Source organism: Colletotrichum siamense, assembly GCF_013390195.1.
Source record: "Colletotrichum siamense strain Cg363 chromosome Unknown KSG_Cg363_contig02, whole genome shotgun sequence".
NCBI lineage: Eukaryota > Fungi > Ascomycota > Sordariomycetes > Glomerellales > Glomerellaceae > Colletotrichum > Colletotrichum siamense.
Genome location: NW_023501015.1, coordinates 4531046 through 4552412, shown reverse-complemented (window position 1 = coordinate 4552412; position 21367 = coordinate 4531046). Strand labels below are relative to the sequence as shown.

At 39.0% G+C, this 21367-nt stretch overlaps 3 protein-coding genes across 3 annotated transcripts; all 3 read right to left on the bottom strand.

Moving 5' to 3' along the window:
- Window positions 1-11510: 11510 nt before the first annotated feature.
- On the bottom strand, window positions 11511-13191 carry CGCS363_v003165 (Neutral protease 2-like protein; the record flags this gene model as incomplete). The annotated part of the gene is made up of 9 exons (XM_036635014.1): window positions 11511-11530; window positions 11592-11606; window positions 11662-11733; window positions 11842-11888; window positions 11941-12033; window positions 12090-12227; window positions 12287-12387; window positions 12570-12910; window positions 12966-13191. The coding sequence occupies 9 exons, from the start codon at window positions 13189-13191 to the stop codon at window positions 11511-11513; spliced, it is 1053 nt and encodes a 350-aa protein (XP_036500206.1).
- A 2376-nt stretch (window positions 13192-15567) lies between these two features.
- MNS1-1 (Mannosyl-oligosaccharide 1,2-alpha-mannosidase MNS1) lies at window positions 15568-17356 on the bottom strand (the record flags this gene model as incomplete). Its single annotated transcript, XM_036635013.1, has 2 exons — window positions 15568-15687; window positions 15758-17356. The coding sequence occupies 2 exons, from the start codon at window positions 17354-17356 to the stop codon at window positions 15568-15570; spliced, it is 1719 nt and encodes a 572-aa protein (XP_036500205.1).
- Window positions 17357-18637: 1281 nt separating this feature from the next.
- Window positions 18638-21205, bottom strand: yetA-1 (Uncharacterized protein; the record flags this gene model as incomplete). Its single annotated transcript, XM_036635012.1, has 1 exon — window positions 18638-21205. The coding sequence occupies one exon, from the start codon at window positions 21203-21205 to the stop codon at window positions 18638-18640; it is 2568 nt and encodes an 855-aa protein (XP_036500204.1).
- Window positions 21206-21367: the final 162 nt, after the last annotated feature.

The window sequence follows — 21367 nt, the reverse complement described above, 5'->3', positions numbered from 1 at the left end:
TAGAATAATATATATTAGCTTTTAAAATTTTCCTTAATAAAATAAATATTAAAATATATTTAGTTCCCTAAGTATTAAGTAAAAGTAAAAGATATTAACTATATTAAAGATAAAGATAATAAATATAAAAAGATATTAGAAACTAAATAGAAGAAGTAGAGAAGAAATAAAAAATAAAAAAACAAAAAAAATAAAATAATAATAAAAAATATATTTAATTTATATTATTAAAGAGAATAGTTTTAAATAGAAAATCTTTTATTTAAATATTAAGGGGGGGAAATATTAAAGAGGAAAATATTAAAATATAAACTATTAAGAAGATAAATATTAAAGAGGATAACTTTAAGAATAAAAATATTAAGGAGGGAAATATTAAAGAGGGAAATATTAGGGAGGGAAATACTAGAGAGAGAAATACTAAAGAGGGAAATACTAAAGAGGGAAATATTAAAGAAGGAAATATTAAAAAGGGAAATATTAAGGAGGGAAATATTAGAGAGGGAAATATATATAAAGAAAATATTTATAATATAAATTTAATATAGGGAAATATTTATAAAGGTAATATAAAAGAGAGAGATATAAATTTATATTATATTAATAATAGGAATATTTAATAATAAAATATAAAAAACTAAAATATTAGCTATAATAGATTTTATATAAAAGATAACTATAGTATAAGATATTATATAATAAGGAGATATTAGAATTTTAATATCTTAAGTTATAAAGGAATAAGAATATTAATATAAGAACTTTTAGAAGGAAATATAAAATAAATAAGATAATCTAAAAAATATTAAATATATAAGTGTTTATTCTAGATAGGACTTTTATTTAAACTTATATTATAAGAATTTTAATAAAGGAGAAATAACTTTTATTAAAGATATATCTATTTAACTAGAGATAAGTTATAATCTAGCTATTATATTTTATAGTAATTAGGATATAATAACTAGATTATAATAGTTATATTATAATAATTAGATTATAATAATTAGATTATAATAGTTAAGTTATAATAACTTAATTAGTATATATATTAAGTCTAATAGGTGTTTATTTTTATTTACTTTTCTCTATATATAAGCTTCCTTATTAGGGCTAGTAATTTATTTTTAGCTATAAAATAGGTCTTAATAGGAATTATAATAAGTAGCTATACTCTTATTTATTTAATACTCTCTTTTAAGACTTTTAAGCTACTTCACTTCTCTTATTATATATTATTAGTTTTCTATATAATAAGATTAAATATAAGGGACTATTTTGCTCTCTATTACTAAGTAAGTTAATAGTCTATTTAACTATTTTATAAAAATATTATTATTTATACTTAGGAAAGATATAATATAACACTTAGTTAGTTTAATATCTTTTAATACTTAAGTACTTTATTAGTAGAGTTCTATTAGATTAGTAATCCTATATAATAGCTTATTATTAAAGTAATAAAGATTAATATATATATTTATAATCTTTACTAAGTAATTTAAAACTACTTTTTAGCTAATATATATAATATAGATAAGATTAGTTTTTTCTAGAAAAGGATTTTATTTTCTCTTCTTACTTCTTTTATTATATCTAAAGATTAAAAGGATAATACTTAAATCTTATTAAGGTTTACTATTAACGCTATAAATAATAACTCCTTTTAAATCTAAGTTATTAGTAAAAGTATAATACTTTATATTTTATATAGCTTTAATTTCTCTATATTTAACTTAGTATAGAGAAATAATAAAGAAGCTTAGTTTATAATTATAGTTATAATAAACTAGTTTAAAGCTTTTTATACTTATATTTAAGTTATAAAACTTAATAAGTTAATCTTTCTCTTTATAAATAACTTCTCTATATATATTACTATAATTAAACTTATATTACTACTATTTACTCTCTAAATTAAGTTTTTTTTACTTAATATAATATTAATCTTTTAATTTATAGATTAAAGTATTATTAATAACTTTAAGAGTTATTATAAGTATAATTACTTAGTTTAAATTACTACTATCTTTAAGAGGAATATTTATACTAATCCTATTAAAGAAATAGATCTCTAAATTACTTTTTATTAAGTAATAAACTATTTTTTTTATTTTTTTAAACTAAAGATAATTAGAATATCCTAAGTAAAATTAATATTTATAAATAGAGAACTATTATTTTAGAGCGTTTAATTAAGTAACTTTAGTAATCTAATATAGCTATTTATTTATATAATATTACTAATAAAACCTAATAAAATATTAAATAAGTTTCTATATCTAAAAAGTAAAAACTTCTTATTTAAAGAGCTTAAAATTATAAAAGAAAAACTTAAAGTTATAAAAATTAAATATTATAAATTTATTATACTTAATATACTTAATAAATATTTTAAAGAGTTAAATATATATATAGATAGTAAATAAGTTATTTTAGCTATTATATATTTTAAAGAAGTAGTTTATAATATTATTAACTTTTTAAACTTTATAGAGGAGAAAGATTATATTTTATAAGAAGATATAAATATTTTTAAAAAGCTTAAGTTAAGGTTACTTTAATATTAAAAAAAAAAAGTAACTTAAGTATAATTATTAAGTATAAAGGAACTATAATAAATATATAGATATAGAAAGAAGTAAGCTTTTTATAATAGTTATATTATAATAATTATATTATAATAATCTCTTATAATCTTAAAACTACTTAGTATTAAGAATATATTAATTATTATATCTTTTTTTCTATAATATATTAAAAATTCTACTTTATGCTTTTCTATAAATATTCCTTTTATTATTATTAAGTTTTATTTATTTACTCTATCTATTTAAGAGAAAAGAGAAATTAAATATTTAAAATATTACTTTATTATTAAATTAATTTTATACTTTAAAGTATTAATTTATAAATATTAGTATTTAGAGCTAGAGAGATATTAAAACTAGCTTATATTTATAGAAGTATTAAATTATATTTAGAACTTTTATATTAATAATATAGATCTAACTAATATTATACTAAATTTTAATAAGATTAAGAAGTTTAACTTAATTCTTTTTTATATTATTCTTAATCTTACTAAGGATATTTTAGATCTACTTCTATATTAGTATATAGAATAAAAATTACTAGCTATAAGTATAATTTATAATAAGATAACTTTTTAAAACTTATATATATTTAGTTTTAAGATTTTATTAATTTAAAAATCTCTTATTAGGTTTTATATTCTTATATATTATCTCTTAAATATCTTACTATTTTTATTTCTATACTTAGTATATTTTCTATAAAACCTTTTTTTTCTTTTTATTAATTATTATAATATTAAACTTCTAAAGGATTAAGAGAAAGAATATTTTTTTAAATATAAAGAAGTTTTATATTTATAGAAAAATTTTACTTAGCTTTATAATATTAGCTTTTTTAAAAATCTCTTATATTTTCTCTAGGAATTAATAGAAATATAATAGCTTTAGCTAAAATAAGTTAAGTATTATAAGCTATATTACTTAGAATTATTAGTAATTAATAATTAAAGTTTACTATAAAACTTTAATAAGAATATTTAGAAGAAAGAATTATAAAATATTTATATACTAAATAACTTTAAGGATAACTTTTATCTTATTCTAAAGATACTTATTTAGTATATCTTTTCTATCTTATTTATTAATCTTAAAATTAAAATTATTTATAAACTATATTAAAAAGTTTTATTTAGATTTTATTAGTTTATATAGAGGTATATCTTTTTAGCTTAGCTTATAATTATCTTTAATAATATATTTAAATTAATTATTATAAGAGTTAGTTTTAAACTTTAGATATTTATATAATATAAAGTAAAAGAAAATTAATAAGAGTTTATTTTAAACTAAATTAATATTTTATATAAGCTATTAAAAGATATTTATATTTTATACTTTAACTTTAGAATAGATCTTCTTAATATCTTAAGGTTAGCTTAGATTTTAGTATTAAGTAAAAATATTAACTATAGTAATATAATTAAAATAAGTAATATAAAGTAAGAGTTAAGTTAAGCTAAATAATAGCTACTTTTTATTCTATATTTCTATAAATATTTTTAAAATATCTTCTTCTAAGAGAACTTATATATTTTAATAAACTTAGACTTTTATTTATTAAATTATAGCTTCTTATTTTATTTTATTTAGGGAATCTTAATTTTAGTGTTCTTATATTATTATTTTCTTTATATATATTATTTTAGTATTTAGATATTATTTTAATTAATAAAACTTAGCTTTTATACTAATTATATTATAAATTTACTTTTATACTTTTATTATATAAGGATTAATAGAATAATCTTTAGTAGCTTTTTTTTTCTTACTAGCTTTAGATCTAATTAGGTAACTTATAAGAAAGATTATTATAATAATCTTATAGATTATTATAATAATATTATAGATTATTATAATAATATTATAGATTATTATAATAATATTATAGATTATTATAATAATATTATAGATATAAACTATAAATATATAGTAGTAATAATATTTCTTAAAATATATTATATAGTATAGATTAAAAATATTTTATAATAAGTATTTAGAGAGATATTTATCCTTACTTTAGATATATTTTGTTTTAATTATAGTGAGAAGAAAGATTAATTATAAATATAAAATTAATTTTATATAATATAGATATATAAACTATATTAATATATTATATAATTTTTAAGAAGTAAGTAGCTATTATTATAGTAATAAAAGTAAATTAGTTACTCTTATTACTTATTAGATATATATATATAACCTTTCTTTTTAATATCTACTACTTTATATATTCCTCTTTCTTCTTTTTTTATAATATATTATAATTATAATTTTATTTAGTTTATTTTATAAATAGTTATATAAGTTTTATTATTTCCCTTATTTTTACCTATTTAGAATCTAATTTCTTCTAGATATTTTAAATTTATAATACTCTTACTTACTATATTATTTAGCATAAGTGTTACTAAAAATACGCCTAAATAAACTACTTATAAGTATAACTATAAGACTACTACTATAGCTGCTAAAAAGACTAATAAGAAGCTTATTAGTATAGCTATTAAGAAGACTACTTATAAAATTCCTACTTATATTATAGGAAAGTATATACTTACTTACTACTATAAGCTTAGATATAAGTTAGATTATTATAATTTATTTTAGTTATTATAATACTAATATCCTTTAGATTATACTTTATAAGAAATTTATTAATATTAAGCTTCTTATAGTACTTTTATCCCTAAAACGCCCTTTTAGCACCTTATTAAAGAAATTATATATAATTAAGTTAACTAATTTAATCTATTTTATTAATAAGCTATAGCTATAGTAGCTCTTTAAGAAGCTACTAAAGTAACTTTAATAATTATATTTAAAAGTATATTTATTTATTTATTTTCTATTCTTTTACTAACTTATTTCTAATATCTCTATATATAGTAATTTATACTAAGAGAGTTATTATTAAACTTATAAATATTAACTTTATTAAAAAGATTTATATAATATCCTAAAGTATAAGATATTTATAGCTTAGTAATATTTAATAAAATACTAAATTTTATTCTTATTCTATTATTTTATTTTACTTATATTAATTTAGTTTATTCTAATAAAATTATATAAAAATAAAAAGATATTATATATACTTAATTCTATTTTATAATCTATAATACTTTAAAACTAAATCTTATTATTTTATCTAAATAAGTAAGTAAGATAATACTTTTTAAAAAGAGTAATAGAAAAGAATAAGATATTATAAAGAAAAGAAAAAGAACTATAGTAAAAGAGATTATACTAAAACTAAAAAAAAGAAAAGAACTAACTATAAAAACTTAATTTCTACTATTAGCTCTAATTATAAGAGTAATATAATTTCTAATAATACTCCTATATAGTTACTTTATTCTAATAATTAGCTTAAAGATATTAAACTTAGTAATATCTCTATTAGAAATCTTTATATTTCTAATACTACTAAAGAAAATACTTAATATAGTAATATTTTTATAAAAAATATTAAAGTTATTAATAACTTAAAGTAAAATATTATAGCTATTAATAATAATAATAGAAACTTTAAAACTTCTATTAATTATAAGAAAAAAATTTTTAGTAGTAATATAATAAATAATAATAATAGAAAAGAAGCTACTAAATATAGCTATAATTTTAAAAGTTTTAAATATTTTAAAATCTTTAATAAAAAAAGTTTTAATACTAAATTAGTAAATACTTTTAAAAAAGTAATAGAAGATACTATATATTAACTTAATACTAATAATTTAGTATTTTATAATATTTTTTAAGAGTAAATAGATAACTATTCTTAAATTAATAAGAATAAAATTAAGATTAAGATTTAATTAATAATAATAAGATAGGATAGTTATAAAACTATATAGTAAAGAATAGCTTAATTTAAATAGATTATTTTAAGAATTTAGTAATAAGAATATAATTATATTATATAAAAAGTACTTAAATATAGAAATAATTTTTATAAGATTATTATAATAATTATTATAATATAAACTTACTTATTTTAAAATAAATAACTTATATTACTAGTAAAATAAATTTTATATAATTAATAGAATAATTAATATAATACTTTATTATATCTATTAGAAAATATATACTTTTAACTTATAAGTATAAATAAAATCTCTACCTATACTTATATTAATATCTATTTATATATTTAGTAAACCTATCTACTTATATTCTAGGTATACTTATAACCTAACCTATTTAGATAGGTACCTGTGGGTATCTATAGTATAGGTAATTTGAAGCTTATTCTTAAGTCTTAGCAGAGAAAACTCTGCTCACGCCCTTGTCAATGAGATGTAGAATGATGTGTTCATCTGTTAGGAGGATCTGTCCAGCCCTGTCTCTGTAATTGTCACTGCTGCCACCGATCTGCATGCGGTCTCTTCTGGTAGGCTCGGCCACATTGCCGGTCATGGCAACATAGCCAGCCTGCAAAGCTTTGTTGATAGCGTGTTCGGCAATTGTATCGGCCGCACTCGCCAAATTGAGACCCTGTAGCCACTCTGGATGGTAGAAAATGTATTTGCGGCCACCAGGAAGGTAATAGACAGAGGGAGGCCCATCGTCCGCTTGTTGGCCGACCAGTACGAATGCCCACTTTCTGTTGCCCTGTGTGTCGTTATTCGTAGCAGCCCGACCGGCACTCGTGGTCGGCTGGGATGTGACATTGGTAATTTCCATGCCCACTCTGAATACCTTGCCGGCGACTAGCTTCTTGATGGGGACTTCCGCTGAGAATCCGTTGGCTTCCGGCTTTTGGGCCCTTGGGATAAAATACCCAAGACTGATTACCTGAGTGGCGTTGGGGTACATTTTCTTGTCTGGCTGTTTGCAGTCCCTCGCCGACAGTTCGATCTGGCATGGTAGAGAATCCCACGCGACACTAAGTCCTGTACGCGGGTTGATTTGTGCATGCTTCTTTGCCATCTTTTTGAGCTGCGTATTCTGGACCCATACCAGCTTCCGGTGCTCTCTGTCAGGGTACTCGTCGTTGAACTGTAATTTGGTAGCAGGCTGATAAGCCATGTTTGCGTTATCCATGTTTGGATTCTGAATCTGTGCGAAGCATTAGCAACTATGAAGACAAGGATTCCATATTGATGAGAAAGAGATATACCTTGGTTGAACCCGGGATTCCGATACGGTATGGTGTTGTGAATCGACTTGGTCAGCTGGATGTAGGGAAGGAGAGTAAAAATCGGACAGGTTCGGCTGGACCCAAAACTGAAAACCCTGATTCAAAACACGCGCCGTCGATACGAAAGTGTGTCGAAAAACCCAATCGTATTATTCTGGGTTAAAGTGTTTTCGGTAGGAAGGAGGTGTCTGGGAGAGGCGGCCACCGTTTGAGATGCCCTCGTAGAGCCCGGGCATCAGAGGTGGCTTTACGTAAGCGGTACGCTCACGTAATTGGGGGTCTGACGGGAACAGACAGAAGGCACGTGGGGATTTGAGTCGGCGGATGAGAGGAGCGACTGAGCGCAGACAAAGGTGAGACTACACAGTTGGCCTGATGTTTCTTTGAACCTTTGGAGAAGGAATGAAGTTCAGTTCCTGTAGTTTGATTTGCCGAGCGAGTTCTGTGCTTTTCGGAAAACCTCCAGTTACGCGCAGAATTCTCTACCGCATTCCCTGTCACTTTTTAACTCATCCGATTTTGTCCCTCGTCAACCGCCAAGCATCGTGATACCCCATGCGTGGACTTTGAAGTGTTTTTTCCTTCAAGTCAAGGATTAGATTTATCAAATAAATGCAGTGTGATCCCAGAAGAGCCATTCTCCTTCACTAAGACGAATCAGAGCCAGATTGCAGCGAGGTGGGTTCTTTCCTACCGCCTGGGTGGCAAGCCAGCTGTAGTCGTTGCAGAACTGACGCGAAAGCTTCTGGCAATGGGATCGAAGCACGTAAAGCTTTGGTGGCATCCTGCACAAGCCATTTTCAGGCCCGCTTCTCATCGATTTCGTCTATCACAATCTATCGGGCAAGCCTCGACCGGTACGCAAGAGCGGGAACTTGATGAGAAAGCATCAGATCTGTAATTAGAAGCCCAGTCATCAATGTGTGTGTGAGAATTAGGTTTCGCTGCCTTGTCTTTCGGCGGCTCTACTTTTATCTTGTTAGTCACTCGGTAGTTGGCAGTGAAGCAACGAGGATGCGAGGTACCAACTGGCGAAATATGTTATTTGAAGGACATGGTACTCAATCCGGTTGTCCTTGGACAATGTTCCCATAGATCGCGTTCCGCAATTGTTTGTGGCCTTGCAAGGCCAGACTTTTGGAGCATGTCGAATGGTCACCGTTTGCCGAAAGACAAGATTGACTGAATTTGAACATCAACTAATTTTCAGCTGTTCCTAGTGATTGCTTATTGGCAAAGAAGAGAATAAATGAGTTGCACTATTGGGTTTCAGCGGTTTTGGAGTCTGATTGTATTTTGATTCCTGAATACATGCAAGGAGGGAGGAAAAATTGCGGAGAGAGATCAGTCCTAGCTTTCATGCCACGTTAATCCATATGCCCGTTGCTCTTTCCTTGGACCGACTGCAGCTTCCAAATCTGTCATTGTCAGACGGCGATTCTGAACGAGAAACCACATCTCCTCTCTACTTTCCAAAACCGATTTGTTTCTCGTGAAATCAATTTATTTACGACTTCCTATTTAAACACCGTATATCGCCATCTCTCTAGACCTTCACATCCACGCCTATCTGCCCAACTTCACCAATTTTCGAGCTCCAGAACAGAGATACCTGTCCTCCTTCAGGGACATGGATCGCAGCCAGGGACGGAAAGGGAAGCCCGGCGCGGAAAAGGTCACCAAACGGGTCCTAGACGACATGGAGAAGGAGCTTAACCAAGCCATCAGCGAGTCCAAGACGAAGGTAAGTATCGTCTGCTAAGGTTCATGTGGAAGTTTAATTAACACTTTTTACAGAAAGGCCGCAAGTTGAAAAAGCTCCTAATGCTCAAGTCACGCGCGATGATCGCCAGACACCGCCCAATGGGCCCCGAGCCACCCTCGAGCAAGAAACAACTGGGCATTTCGTCCTTGTCCATGGGTCAGAAGCGTAATGTGGCATATCGGAGAGTTCTAAAGCTCACTACCAAGGACATGGTCGAGTGGTCTTGCGAGAAGGTCTTCGACGTCAATACATACATAACACTCTTTCAACTCAACAAGGCGGCCAGCACGCAGATTTGAACTACTTTCAACAACATTTCCAACATTTTCGGTTCTCCAAAACGAGCATCTCGACACAGCTCTCCCTTTCGACTGCCCACTACGTTCATCATTCTACATGTTTGCTCTCAATTTGGGCATATCCGACTTCAAACGATTGATGCCTCTGGGCTTTTGCGATCTGACTTTCTGCTGCACTTTGATTTCTGGTTTCGGCAATTTGGGTTTGTGTGTTTCTGGATTTCTTGGCTTGGAAGTTTGCGTTTATGGAACGGCACAAGGACGCTAGTTGATTTGGCGTGACGAAAGGTCACAACGAAACGCCTTTAATTCAAAAGTCTCTATAAACACAAAACCTTTTTTCGCATCACCACAAACAAATACCATATCTTCTAACTGTCTGATGCACCACGCCAGTAACCTCATATATCGGTGGTTACACAGCATTGCTCAACTGAGTCTAGACATACATGTCTTTCTCAGTTTCAAGACTCAGCGGTAGATATCGCTATTATGAGCATGTAAAAAAGGTGTATTTCTATAATATGTAAGAGTGAAAAAGAGTGCCAAAAGGTTTGAGATGACAAAGGCCTTCCGCCTCAGGACGGGTGTTCATATTTCTCTCGAAGCAAAACTTTCATTTCATGTTCTGTCATCCTAGATTTAGTGCGCTAAACTAGACAGACCACAACGTCCAAAATCAATATGCAGATCACCAATCATGCCCACCTTCATGGGCTACCATCAAGTCTGTGTCAGTCTTTGCGAACCGAAAAGCTGTAGGATGGAGGTTCAGCAGTCAGCGTAGATGGCTAGTTTCCAGGTCAGCTTTATGTCAGATACAAAGGACGGGAAGTGATTACATTGAGCAAAGAGCGCTACGAAGTAAATGAGTCAGCATGATCAGAGCAGCAGAGAGAGAGAGGGATGGGGAAAGATCTTGTCGGCATGCCGAATATTTTGCGCTGCGGTGAGAGAGCGAACGAAGTTATATCCGTAACCACCGTCTGATGATTCATCAGTCAAAATTGTCGAGAGCTTGGCAGCATATCTATCTGGCATGAACATGCAGTCGGAAGTTCCGGCGATCTGGGTAAGATGGGTCATCTCATGAAGATTACCTACGCGCATGTCAACAATGTTGTGGAAGGCCAGAAAGAGAGAGAGAGGTCATCAATGCATGGTAGATTCACAGACATGGCAATTCACAAGAGTCAACTTGAGGGCGCTTACATGTGAAGATTAAGAGCTGACACTTTAGATGAGGTGTTTCAATTCACCTGAGATTCTCATAATTTTCAGAGGACTCAGGAGGAACTGGTTTAGCTGACTGAATGTGACCTATCTTGAAAGAAACGTCCTCTTACAGATCTTTCATGTCCGTTTTTGTTTGACCTCTAAATTGATAAGACTTCAACGTACACTCTCAAAGGACAATCTGCTTGTCGTTCTTCTGGGGCGTTATTCTTCAGTGGTTGTCACTCAAATGCTTTCGTCACTTTAATGCTTAGATTCTTCCCTCAAAGTTGAAGCATCAATTTATGTTCTACCCTCCCGTGTTTACCCTCGAACTGACTCGGAGGCATTGGTGGAAGATACAGCATGATGCTACTACATACCCCTACATAGGTGACTAGCCATCTCCATTCTCCACTTCCTTGCTGCCTTGCAGCCTTTGATAATCGTTGAATTCCTCTTCCAGATTGGTCCCGAGGGCGAGCATTTTAGCAGCCAGCGTAAATAGCTAGTTCCATAAGTTAGCACCGTGTCATACAAAAAGCGAGGGTGCGATGCGGAAGGTTTACATTGGGCGAAGAGGGCTGTGTGAAATTGTTAGCATTAATTTAATAGGGAAGAAATAGGTTCAGGACTTACTGTAAGTGTCGGCGTGGTTGAGGTTCTGCGCTGCGGTGAGAGAGCGTACGAAGTTATATCCGTAACCGCCGTCTGATGTGTTGGTCAGTCAATGAGATATTCTAGGTTCAAGTACAAATTTGCAATGGGTTTCACGTAGTCAAAGACCTGAGCCACGAAGAACGAGAGAGAGTAACGCACAGTCAGAAGTGCCTCGGATCTGGGTAAGGTGAGTCATCTCGTGGAGGCTGTAGGAGTTTACGTCAGCGATGTCCTTCGTTCGAAGGCAGGGGATTGTACATGGTAGTTTGCCTGTCCTGGGCATGGCAAGTGCTAGAAGCCTCAGTCATTGTGAAGAAGAGAGGGCAGTTAACCATGTAGCTTTGGGACGGCCTGGGTTGATGGTCAGCATCTCCACCAACGCACATCGGGATCAAGGTGGAACCGACAGAGTGTAGGCGATGACACCGTTGGAGCAGGCAGGGTAAACGTCAGTGCAGTATTGGCGGGAAACACCAGAGGTGGTGCTGCCGCACTCGCTGGCGATTCTGGAGAAGACGGTGGCGACGGTGTTGCGAGTAGCGGTGCTGATGGTGTGTGCGTCAGCGATGAGAATGCTTCGAATCTTCTTCAGAACAAAACTCACGTGGAAGACTTGAAGTACTCAGTCATGCGAGCAGCAGGGCCAGAGGCAGCGGCCGAGGAGGCGGCGACGGCGAGGGATCGGCAACGGCTGATGGCGTTGACCTAGGAAAGACGATGTTAGCGAACTTCAATCAGAATACCCAGTGTGAGTCTAATTGATAAAAGAGAAAGTGAATGACAGGTATTTCTGCAGTTATTTGATGGACGACGGCAGACAGGAGGTAGGTAGCATATGTCCGACGCGAAGCTGGAGCGAGACGGAGATGACGCCGGGTGAGACCCACAGTAGCGGTGCGGCGGGTGCCGGTGCAGTCGGACTGAACGACCGTGCGCTTGGCCAAAAAGCGGGCGCGGACGGCAGCGGCCTCCTCGCCGTTGACAGCAGTGTGAACACTGTTGCTAGAGAAGGGGATGGTGCCGGCCAGCTCGGTGGAGTCGGCCTCGGCGTAAGAGAAGGCACCGGAGCTGACGATGTCAATCTCGCCAGCGGTGCTAAGGTCGTGAAGCTCGGCAGCATCGAACTCGACCTCGACGGACTCGCCGGCGCCGATGACCTGGAAAGCTTCCTCGGTCAAGCCGGAGGTGGCCATCAGGAGACGGACACCATCGAACTCAACCTTGTTGCCTAGGTGGAGGGAATTAGCACTCGGCTCCGTTCCGGTTAGGCACGACATAAATACCAGAAGCGAAAACCTCGACCTTCTCGACAGGGGCAGTGTCAAGAATAGTGCCGGTCTTGAAGAGCTTGAGGGCTGAGTCACCAGTGTTGGTGAGGACGGCCTTGACACCGGAGTTGCCGACGGTCTCGAGCTTGACGTCGAGGGGAGAGGTGTCGCGCTTGGCCATGTCGACAGACACGGCGCTGGCGAGCGTGGCCAGGAGGGAAACTCCGAGAGAGAACTTCATTGTGGAGACAGGAACCAAGAGGCAAGATCAGAGACTGTGAGGAGGTATGAGTTGATGGTGAGACAGGAGAAGAGCCGTGGACTCGCCGCTTCGATACCGGCCGCTTTATACTAAAGACCCTCCTCTCAGTCGATGCTGATGTTGACATGTATCTCATAGACCTGGTAACAGACATGCGTATTGAAGGGCCTCGATGCTTGAGCTAGCGAGAAAAAGGAAGACGAAGCAGCGCCCAGTCTGCCTAGACGGCCTTAGGATGAAAACATGGAAGGTAGGTTGGACAGGGCAGACCGTTGCCAAGGGGTAGCTAATATCAAGACGGATGGTCGTTAAGGTTTGCTGCAGCTGCTGATCACATTGGGACGACAAGATCTCAACCTTGCAGATAACACCTCGAGTATGAGTATTGCCCATCGCAGCCCCGCACGGAATGCCCCCGGAGCCTCTGCCGAAGGGGTCATGCTATCGTGGGCCGTTCTAAGGTAGTCACACGAACAGGACGAACAAGTCTGGTATCTTTATTAATATCACGCAAACGCATTGACAATGTCGTCTTACCCGTACTCGAGAAGACCTGTTGTACATTAGGCAAACAGTTCCTACCAAAAGAAAGCCTCGGTCATTAGGAAAGGCATGAAATCACCATGTCGCCACGAATTGGGGGCTTCGGGCGGCACTGTTCAGGACCCTGTACGGGCCATGCCGCCGGAGAAGGATAGACTTTTGCGCTCAGTCGAGACCGCAGAGACCAGGGGTTTATCACATTTCGGCAGTCCAGCCATGTTTCTACGACCCAATGGTAGTATCAAGCAAGTTTAAGCGAACCTAGCGATCATTGATGCCGAGAATCGATGCAAAGCATCAGCTGCCAATGAGACATTGCCAATTGTTGGATGCCAAGGGGTTGCCAAGTGCACAAGACGGAGACTAGCTCAAGGATGGAAGGAGGTAAATAAGCATGAAACGCCTCTCGCCTTCGCCAGCTTCAATCCATTTTCCTTGGTCAAGTTGGCGAAGAGGAGTGTCGGGTTGTTTGCATCTTGAGAAGCATGGTTCGTAAAGTGGTCTGAGTGATAAGGCAGTGAGGGCATCGCGTGTCGTCGAAAGATAGGAAAGCTATGGCTAAGCGAGATCGCGTCAGCGTTGCATTGGGCCTGAGAGGTTGGTAGCCAAAATAGGGAGCTGTGAGCCGAATGGCCAAGGTGGGAAAGGACTTAGCCGGAAAGGTATCAGCTTGTCTGCAGCATTTGACCAGGGCCCAAATCCGGTGAAAGCCTCATGTTGTCACCGTTGATATCTCGGCCCAAGGCGAACACGATGATATTCAGACCACCAAAGCTCGAGCAGCCCACAATGTTGATTTTCCCACCACTCGAGCTGAAATGACAAAACGACCTTCCTTCTTCAGCACGGCTATCGAGCTGCGAGAAAGCGGAGGGGCAGGCATACCAAGGCAAGTTAGTCTCTCGGCATCGCAGTACGTATCCGATTGAGATAGTGCACCTCATTTCTTATTGTCTCTTGGCAATAAATGCCTCCACACGGAATTGTCCTCTCCCCGCAGTAACTTCCCTTGCCCAGGCCGCCAAGCTCAACAACACCAAGACTTTCCAAGACTCTTGGATGCTTAACGCCTGGACAAGAGTTTTCGTTGCCGCGTTTCCGTATTCTTCGTGACGTCGAGACTCGCTCTTGGGCTTTGCGCATCGGCACAAATATCAAAAGAAGCAGGTCTTTCTAGTCGTTGTCTTGTGCTTCCAACAGCTCTGACTATTTTGATCGCGTGGTGTGACGCGATATCGTGATATGGTTGAATCCTGCCAATTGATGAACTGATTACTGAGATAAGTAAGCGCCGAAATTCCTGTACGTAGACGTGGGCAAATGCTGGGTTGCAAACTAGTATTGGTGTCAGCCACTCGCAGGAAATAGTGTGCACATTTTCTGGTTCAACTCAACGACCTTCCTAAATCGATCATTCTAGAATCTCTATGATCAACGATGCCTGGAAGCAATACATTATCGCTCGCTTCTGCGATGTCATGTTTGAGACGGATCCCATGATTACCTGTGCAGAAACAAGGCTTTGACCGGACGATTCCAGCCGAGCGTTAGGATCTGTAGATGGTTCAGAACTTATTAGTACACATCACGTTGGGAAAAGACTCGTCTACATGAATGCCCCAAAATTGTTGCTTTGATTCGAGGGTGACTGGGAGCACGCCTACGCAGCTACGAAATGATTTTACAGTATATGCCATCTTAACCCGCAAGCCCATCATAACCCCAAACGCCTGCTGAACCCGTTGCCCGCTTATCATCGATGATGCGAAAAATATCGCCCAGGTCAACTTTTTATCCAAACTCTTCTTTGCCCTACTTCGGGATTCTAAAAGGGTGTGCCTCTGTGTTGAACACAAAATCGTCCAAGCTTATCAGCTCGTGAGGCGAGAAAATGAGATAGAAATATTTTAATGTCTCCGCAAGCCAGAAGCTCTAAAAAGATGATCAGCATCATACCAGAGATTTCAAGGTAGCTAAATCGCTTTGGAAGAATGAGACAAACCTCCATGGAATCTATCTTGTGAGTTTTGTCGGGGGGGACTGTCACATCCGCAATCGCTGAGTTGGCGTGTTCCGTCCCAGTCGCTTTGATGATAGACTGGAACATACGCCATGCAATATCTTGCAAGTCTTGCTTTCCGGTCATCCTGTAGAGGAGGAACACGCTCTCAATGGCCTCGGGTCGCAGAATGTACCTGGGATCGCGAGCATTCCTGAATCCCTTTTTCAACCTCTTGTCGCCATCTTGCTCCCACTTCTTCTCATCCCACGGGCATTTCTCTTTCACCGAGAAACACCCAATGAGACCGAAGATTTCTGGCATGATGCCTGTCGGCATCGCGTCATAGGCCCAGGCACATCCACGAGCAACACGATCCCCCAGGTCGACGTGATCATCGATGGAGAAGAGCTTTCCGCCCAGACCCAGCATTCCGCCAACAAAGCAGGACAAATGCTGACCGTCAGCAACATGGTCAATCTTGTCGGAGTGCACAGAAACCTCCCCTGCGAAAAGTATGTTGGCGTCCTCCGATTCTGGCATCATCGGCCGGAAGAGGATGTGCTGTTCCACAATCGTCATGGCACCGATGTACATCTTCTCGTATGCTTTGTCCAAGCCGCCCATGAGAGCGTACATTTTCGGCAAATACTCATACAGAGAATCCGCAAGTGCGCCCAGAGAAAATCCGTCAGAGTCGACGCGTTCGTTCTGGAAGTCGATCATCTTCGGCCACATCCCGGGAAGCTTCGACTTGAACTGAGTGCGTTCGAGGAAGCGAGTGATGCGGTTTACTGCATCAAAGTACTTCATATCTCCCGTAAGCTGCGACAATCGAGTAAACTCGAGAGAAAGGGAACAGGGAGAAGCCGATGGATCGTGAGTACCCGCAAGTTGAGTTCCCTTAGTGGCGTCTTCGAAATTCAGCCAGAATCCCGGGATGCGATTGGGCGTATCAAAGCCCATGTACAGCATATCCCCGAGTTCCTTGGCCTTTTCCAAGAGAGCAATCTCCCCACTCAAGTCGTACGCACTAAGAAGGCCGCCCAAATGACGGATCGTGGTTTCGAACATATTCGCGCTCTTCTCCGCCGTCTTCGCCCAATCCATTTGGACCGCAACTTCAGCCGCAGCGTAGAACTCCTCTTTGAAGCCCATGATCCACAAAGTGTCTAGCGAGTCCACGAGTGTCGCCGCCCATCCTCCAAATGTATCTTTGGCTCCCGCAGTCACCGGTTCGAGCTCGTCCCGCGTCCACGCATAACGCTTATAGCTATCGTAGCTCTTCTTGAAGACGTCTCGGACGGCCTTCTGACGCTTCGGTGCCTCTGGGTGTGGGTTCGCGACGCCGAAATCATTTTGAATTCGGGGAAGCTTGAGCGGGTTGCCTGTCGGTAGACGCGCCAAGGGGGTCGACACGGGATGGAATTGTCGGGCGGCCGTCCAGTTGAACGAGCTCGGTCTGAACTGAATATTGTGCTGCACTGGTCTTGGCGCTTTCTTGGGCGCAGATAGCCAGTATGGGTTATAGATGAGTAGAATTAGGATGAATGTGGTCGCGACGACGAGAAGCAGCCGCGGCGGCCGGCGAGGAAGGATCATGGCGCTGTCGGATGGCACTTTGGACCAGGTGAACAGCTTTGAGATGAGATGTCCATCTCGGAACAGCGACCGAACGGGAACATCGGTAGAAATGTAGTCGGCCAAAGTTGGCGCATCTGTCAGAAGACAGGGATATGTGAAAGCTTGAGGGTATCATGCGAGAGAGCATTGAAGGTAGCATCTATTATTGGCTCATTGGCGAGTGCGGAGCAGTGATTGTTCGGTGCGACGGGCGCTAAAAGCCTGGCGGCGGGCAAATGGGCGGCTGCCGATTGAGTGCGACTAACATATTTATCAGTATTTTGCTAGCAAATATGTTATGCTCAGCTTCCCTCGACCCCAGCGTCAGTTAACTTAATTTCGACGCCGCCCCCTTGCGCCCTCCCCTGCATTCAACATCCTCAGCCCAAGTTGAACCAACACACTGTTTGTGCAGTGCGTAGAAAGTTCCACAATAGTGAAAACAAGGCCACTTGTTCACCTTGGCAAGAAGCACATCTGTTGGTTTGTTCCGAGAGCTGGAATCCTGCGATCCTGATCTGTTACGCCGGTTGGCGGGTTCCAGCAAGGCTCAACGGGTGATCAAGAACGCAAAGGATCATGGGCCTGCGCAATAAACCACCTGTTCTTCAGATGAGAGGGATTGGTCCGTAAGCGCGCGTCAGTCTCAGTCGAGCCTGTCAATCGGACTCGGTTTCTGGCCGATGAAGAGACTTTTGTCTTCGCAATGGATTACGCAGATCGATGCCATGGGTGATCCCGAACATGTGGTGTTGCAAGATGGTAGTACGCCGAGGGGTGCGGCGCAAGCAGCCGGTTTGTTGTTTGTTAAGACGAAACCTTACAAAGAGGTTTGGCCGATCTTGTTTCGGATACGAACTCAAATTCAGTGCAGTCTCCTCATGCCTCGACTGTCAAAACTCCTTACTGGTTCCCGGTGGTGGTGCACAGATCACTTCGGAGTTGCCCGCACTCTGGTTCTTCCAGATGAAGAAATCGGTTCGCGCATCGCGCAAAGTCAAGATGAGCTGAACACCAGTTCACCAGGAATTGCACATGATTTGGAGGATTTGTATGCAAACCCCACACACCTTCTTTTCAACAACGTTTAATCTTGTTCTGCGGTAAATAAGTCACTAAGTACGAAATTCGCAAGATGCAGGTCACATCGGCATAAGGTTGAGGAAAATGTTATTCGCGTTTGTAAGTAAAGCCAATTCAATAGACCGTTTTTTCCAATGTGGAATTTCGAGGCTTCCTGAAGGCTGAAGTTGGTTTGACCTATTCGTCTGTGATGAGAGCCAAATTTTGAATACCCGACAGACCATAGAGCGCTGCGATGTTTGTAGATACCCAGGGTGCCTCATCAGTGGGTTCAAGGACGTACGCCTCATCAATACGAGTGCTCGTCCAAGGCACATTGGGTACAAAGTCGCGAAATGAATCTCCATTTTCGAATTCTTCCAGTGCACGCTTGACTAGGTCAGGTCTACTCAATTCTCTGGCTGCAAAGGCCGTTAAGCGAGAATGGCCTTGACGAAGTTGAAGTTGCCCCCAACCAGATTGTCCAAATTGAGCCTCCTGTTCACTTGCGCTGGCGCTAAAGAAAGCACAGTAGTCCAGCCACGCTGCTCTGAAGCCAGAAGCTTTGGCTTGCTCAGGGAATAGTTGGAAGATCTCTGCAGCGACCTCAAACAATCCAAACATGGCGCTCAAATGGCTTACTTTCACAACTCCTCTGTTTTCAGGATCAACCAATGGAGGAGTGATGTTTCCGGTTGCGGGGTCGTACGTCACGTTGCCAGTGACAAAACCGTTCGTCAGTCTACCAATACCTTCGATAGACGCAAAGAGCTTCTTCTTGGCTTCGATCCATCTTGGTCCGAGACGCTCATACTCGATGAGCCAAGATGCAGCCAGCGCTGCCCAATCCGTGCCGAGACTGATTTCAACACCATGTGGATCTGGCTTATAGGTTTCCCGATCTTTGCGAACTTTACGATAAGGATCCAAGGTCAGGAAGTTTTGACCCGTCTCTAGCGTCTCCTCAAGAAGCTCCCCAACACGTTCGTCACCGCCGGAAAGGAAGTAGAAGAAGCGGCGATAAAGCGCGTTGGATATCCGAGCCTGTTTGCAGCTATCGCTCCAATGTTGTACGCCATGTCGTGTCCCAAGGCCTCTGTACGGCCCTGAATGATACACGTCTACCTCTCCAGTATGGCGCGTGAGGGCCTCTGCCATATTGAACACGTCCGGTCGTCCGGACCTCAGAAAGAACAGCCATAACCATAGGTCCGGCGAAAGTTCTGAATTATCCCACGCATATCCACCAACATCGTAACGCCACGTATGGCGATCAGCATCATACGTGTGCATGATGTCTCCGTGGTCCCAGAAGCCGTACCATCGACGCTGTTTGACCTGCTCTTTATAAAATTCGAACAGAAAATCGAGTCTTTCATCAATGTCAACCAAACTCTTGGCCGCTGGATGAGATCTTGGAGACCAGTATTTGCCAAAGGCCCCGCTTGCATGAATGGCTTCTGGGTCAGCGAACAGTTTTGGGGGATCCCGGATATATCTGGCTAAATCTGCAAAATCGTTTGCTTCTGGTGTTGACTCGGTCGCGAAGAAGAAAAGATCGTTCGTACGGGAAACTCCAAACGGCGATCCAAGCTCCGGCTCCCAGTCCTCATAAGTGATCTTCAGCGCGTCAAGCTGGTCGTCAAAACCCTCTTGTCCCAAACCGTCATGGTAGGGACGCAGGTCCATTGGCCCGGCTTTCGGGTCGTAAAGCCAGAGTGTCAACTCGGCTGTATCTTGAGAAGATCCAAGACCGCGCACATCGATTGCAGTTGGGTACCGCTCCCAGAAATGTCTCGATCCAACCGCGAGCCCGCCCCTACTGGCACCACCGACGTAGACCAAGCCTCCTGCCTTTGTCCCGCTGGCTGTCTTGATCCATGGATGGCCTTCCTTCAGGCGCTTCTCAAGTGTGAAGCCGTCTGAGGAAAGCTGGTGCAGGCTGTAATCGTTCCAAGTAGGAATCCATCGGAGAGAAGCCTGCGGCAGCTCAGGATTCCATGAATCAGGGGGTGGAAGAGGTTTCCCCTGGACTTGGGCGAGTCTCGCATCCTTCCCTGGGTCTTTCCATAGCCCCGTAATACCTTGGGCGCTTTCGCAAAGTGTACCTCCTGACGCGCCGGCAAAACGAACGTGACGGTCGAAAGGGGCCTCGCGTGCGAGGGGAACTTTCAGTCGGATCCCGATGCCTCTGATGAAGTCGTTATTGTTCCCGTCATACGTGATCGTGTGAACAACTCGAATAGCTTCCGATCCAGAGTATAGATAGAATCGCAGTTTGAAGGGGATCCAGTCCGGGTGTGAAGCCGTCTTGGCCGAAGTGCTTCGTGAAACTTCGGAGTGCACTCCGCTTACAGCTATGACAGCACGAACGGGCCCAGCCTGTTCTAGCTCTACTTTGTCGATCGCGCAGTTGAACTGATGATATAGAATGGACGGATTCGGGGTTTCGGGATCACTGATTCCAGTTTGAGAAAGCAGAACGAGGTGGCCGTCGGTCCCCACGGTGTCGCCTTTGGCGTTGATGATGTCCTTGATTATTGTGGTGCCCGACTTTGGGAAAGCAGCTGTGATCTTTCCAGTCGATATTTTGATGCTCTCGGAAGTTTCGTTGACGTCAATCGCAGCAGGATGGCTAGTCGCGTGGGAGTCATCGCGTTCGGCTTTAACATCATAAGCGCCCTCTACCACAGTCGTCTTTGGTATGGCATGGCTAGTCCATTTGGTCGTCCCGTCAGGCCAATAAGCGATCGGCCAAGTTTGCATGGAAATCGACCTGCCACTTTCTGAAGTGCACGAAAACACGGCATTCTTGGCATTGCAAGCACCTGCACGCCAAGGCACAGCGAAGGTGACCCCTGAGGCTGTCGGCGGTGTCTGTCCGAGCCACCGGACTCTGGTTTTTTGGGATGATGCCATCGCGAATTT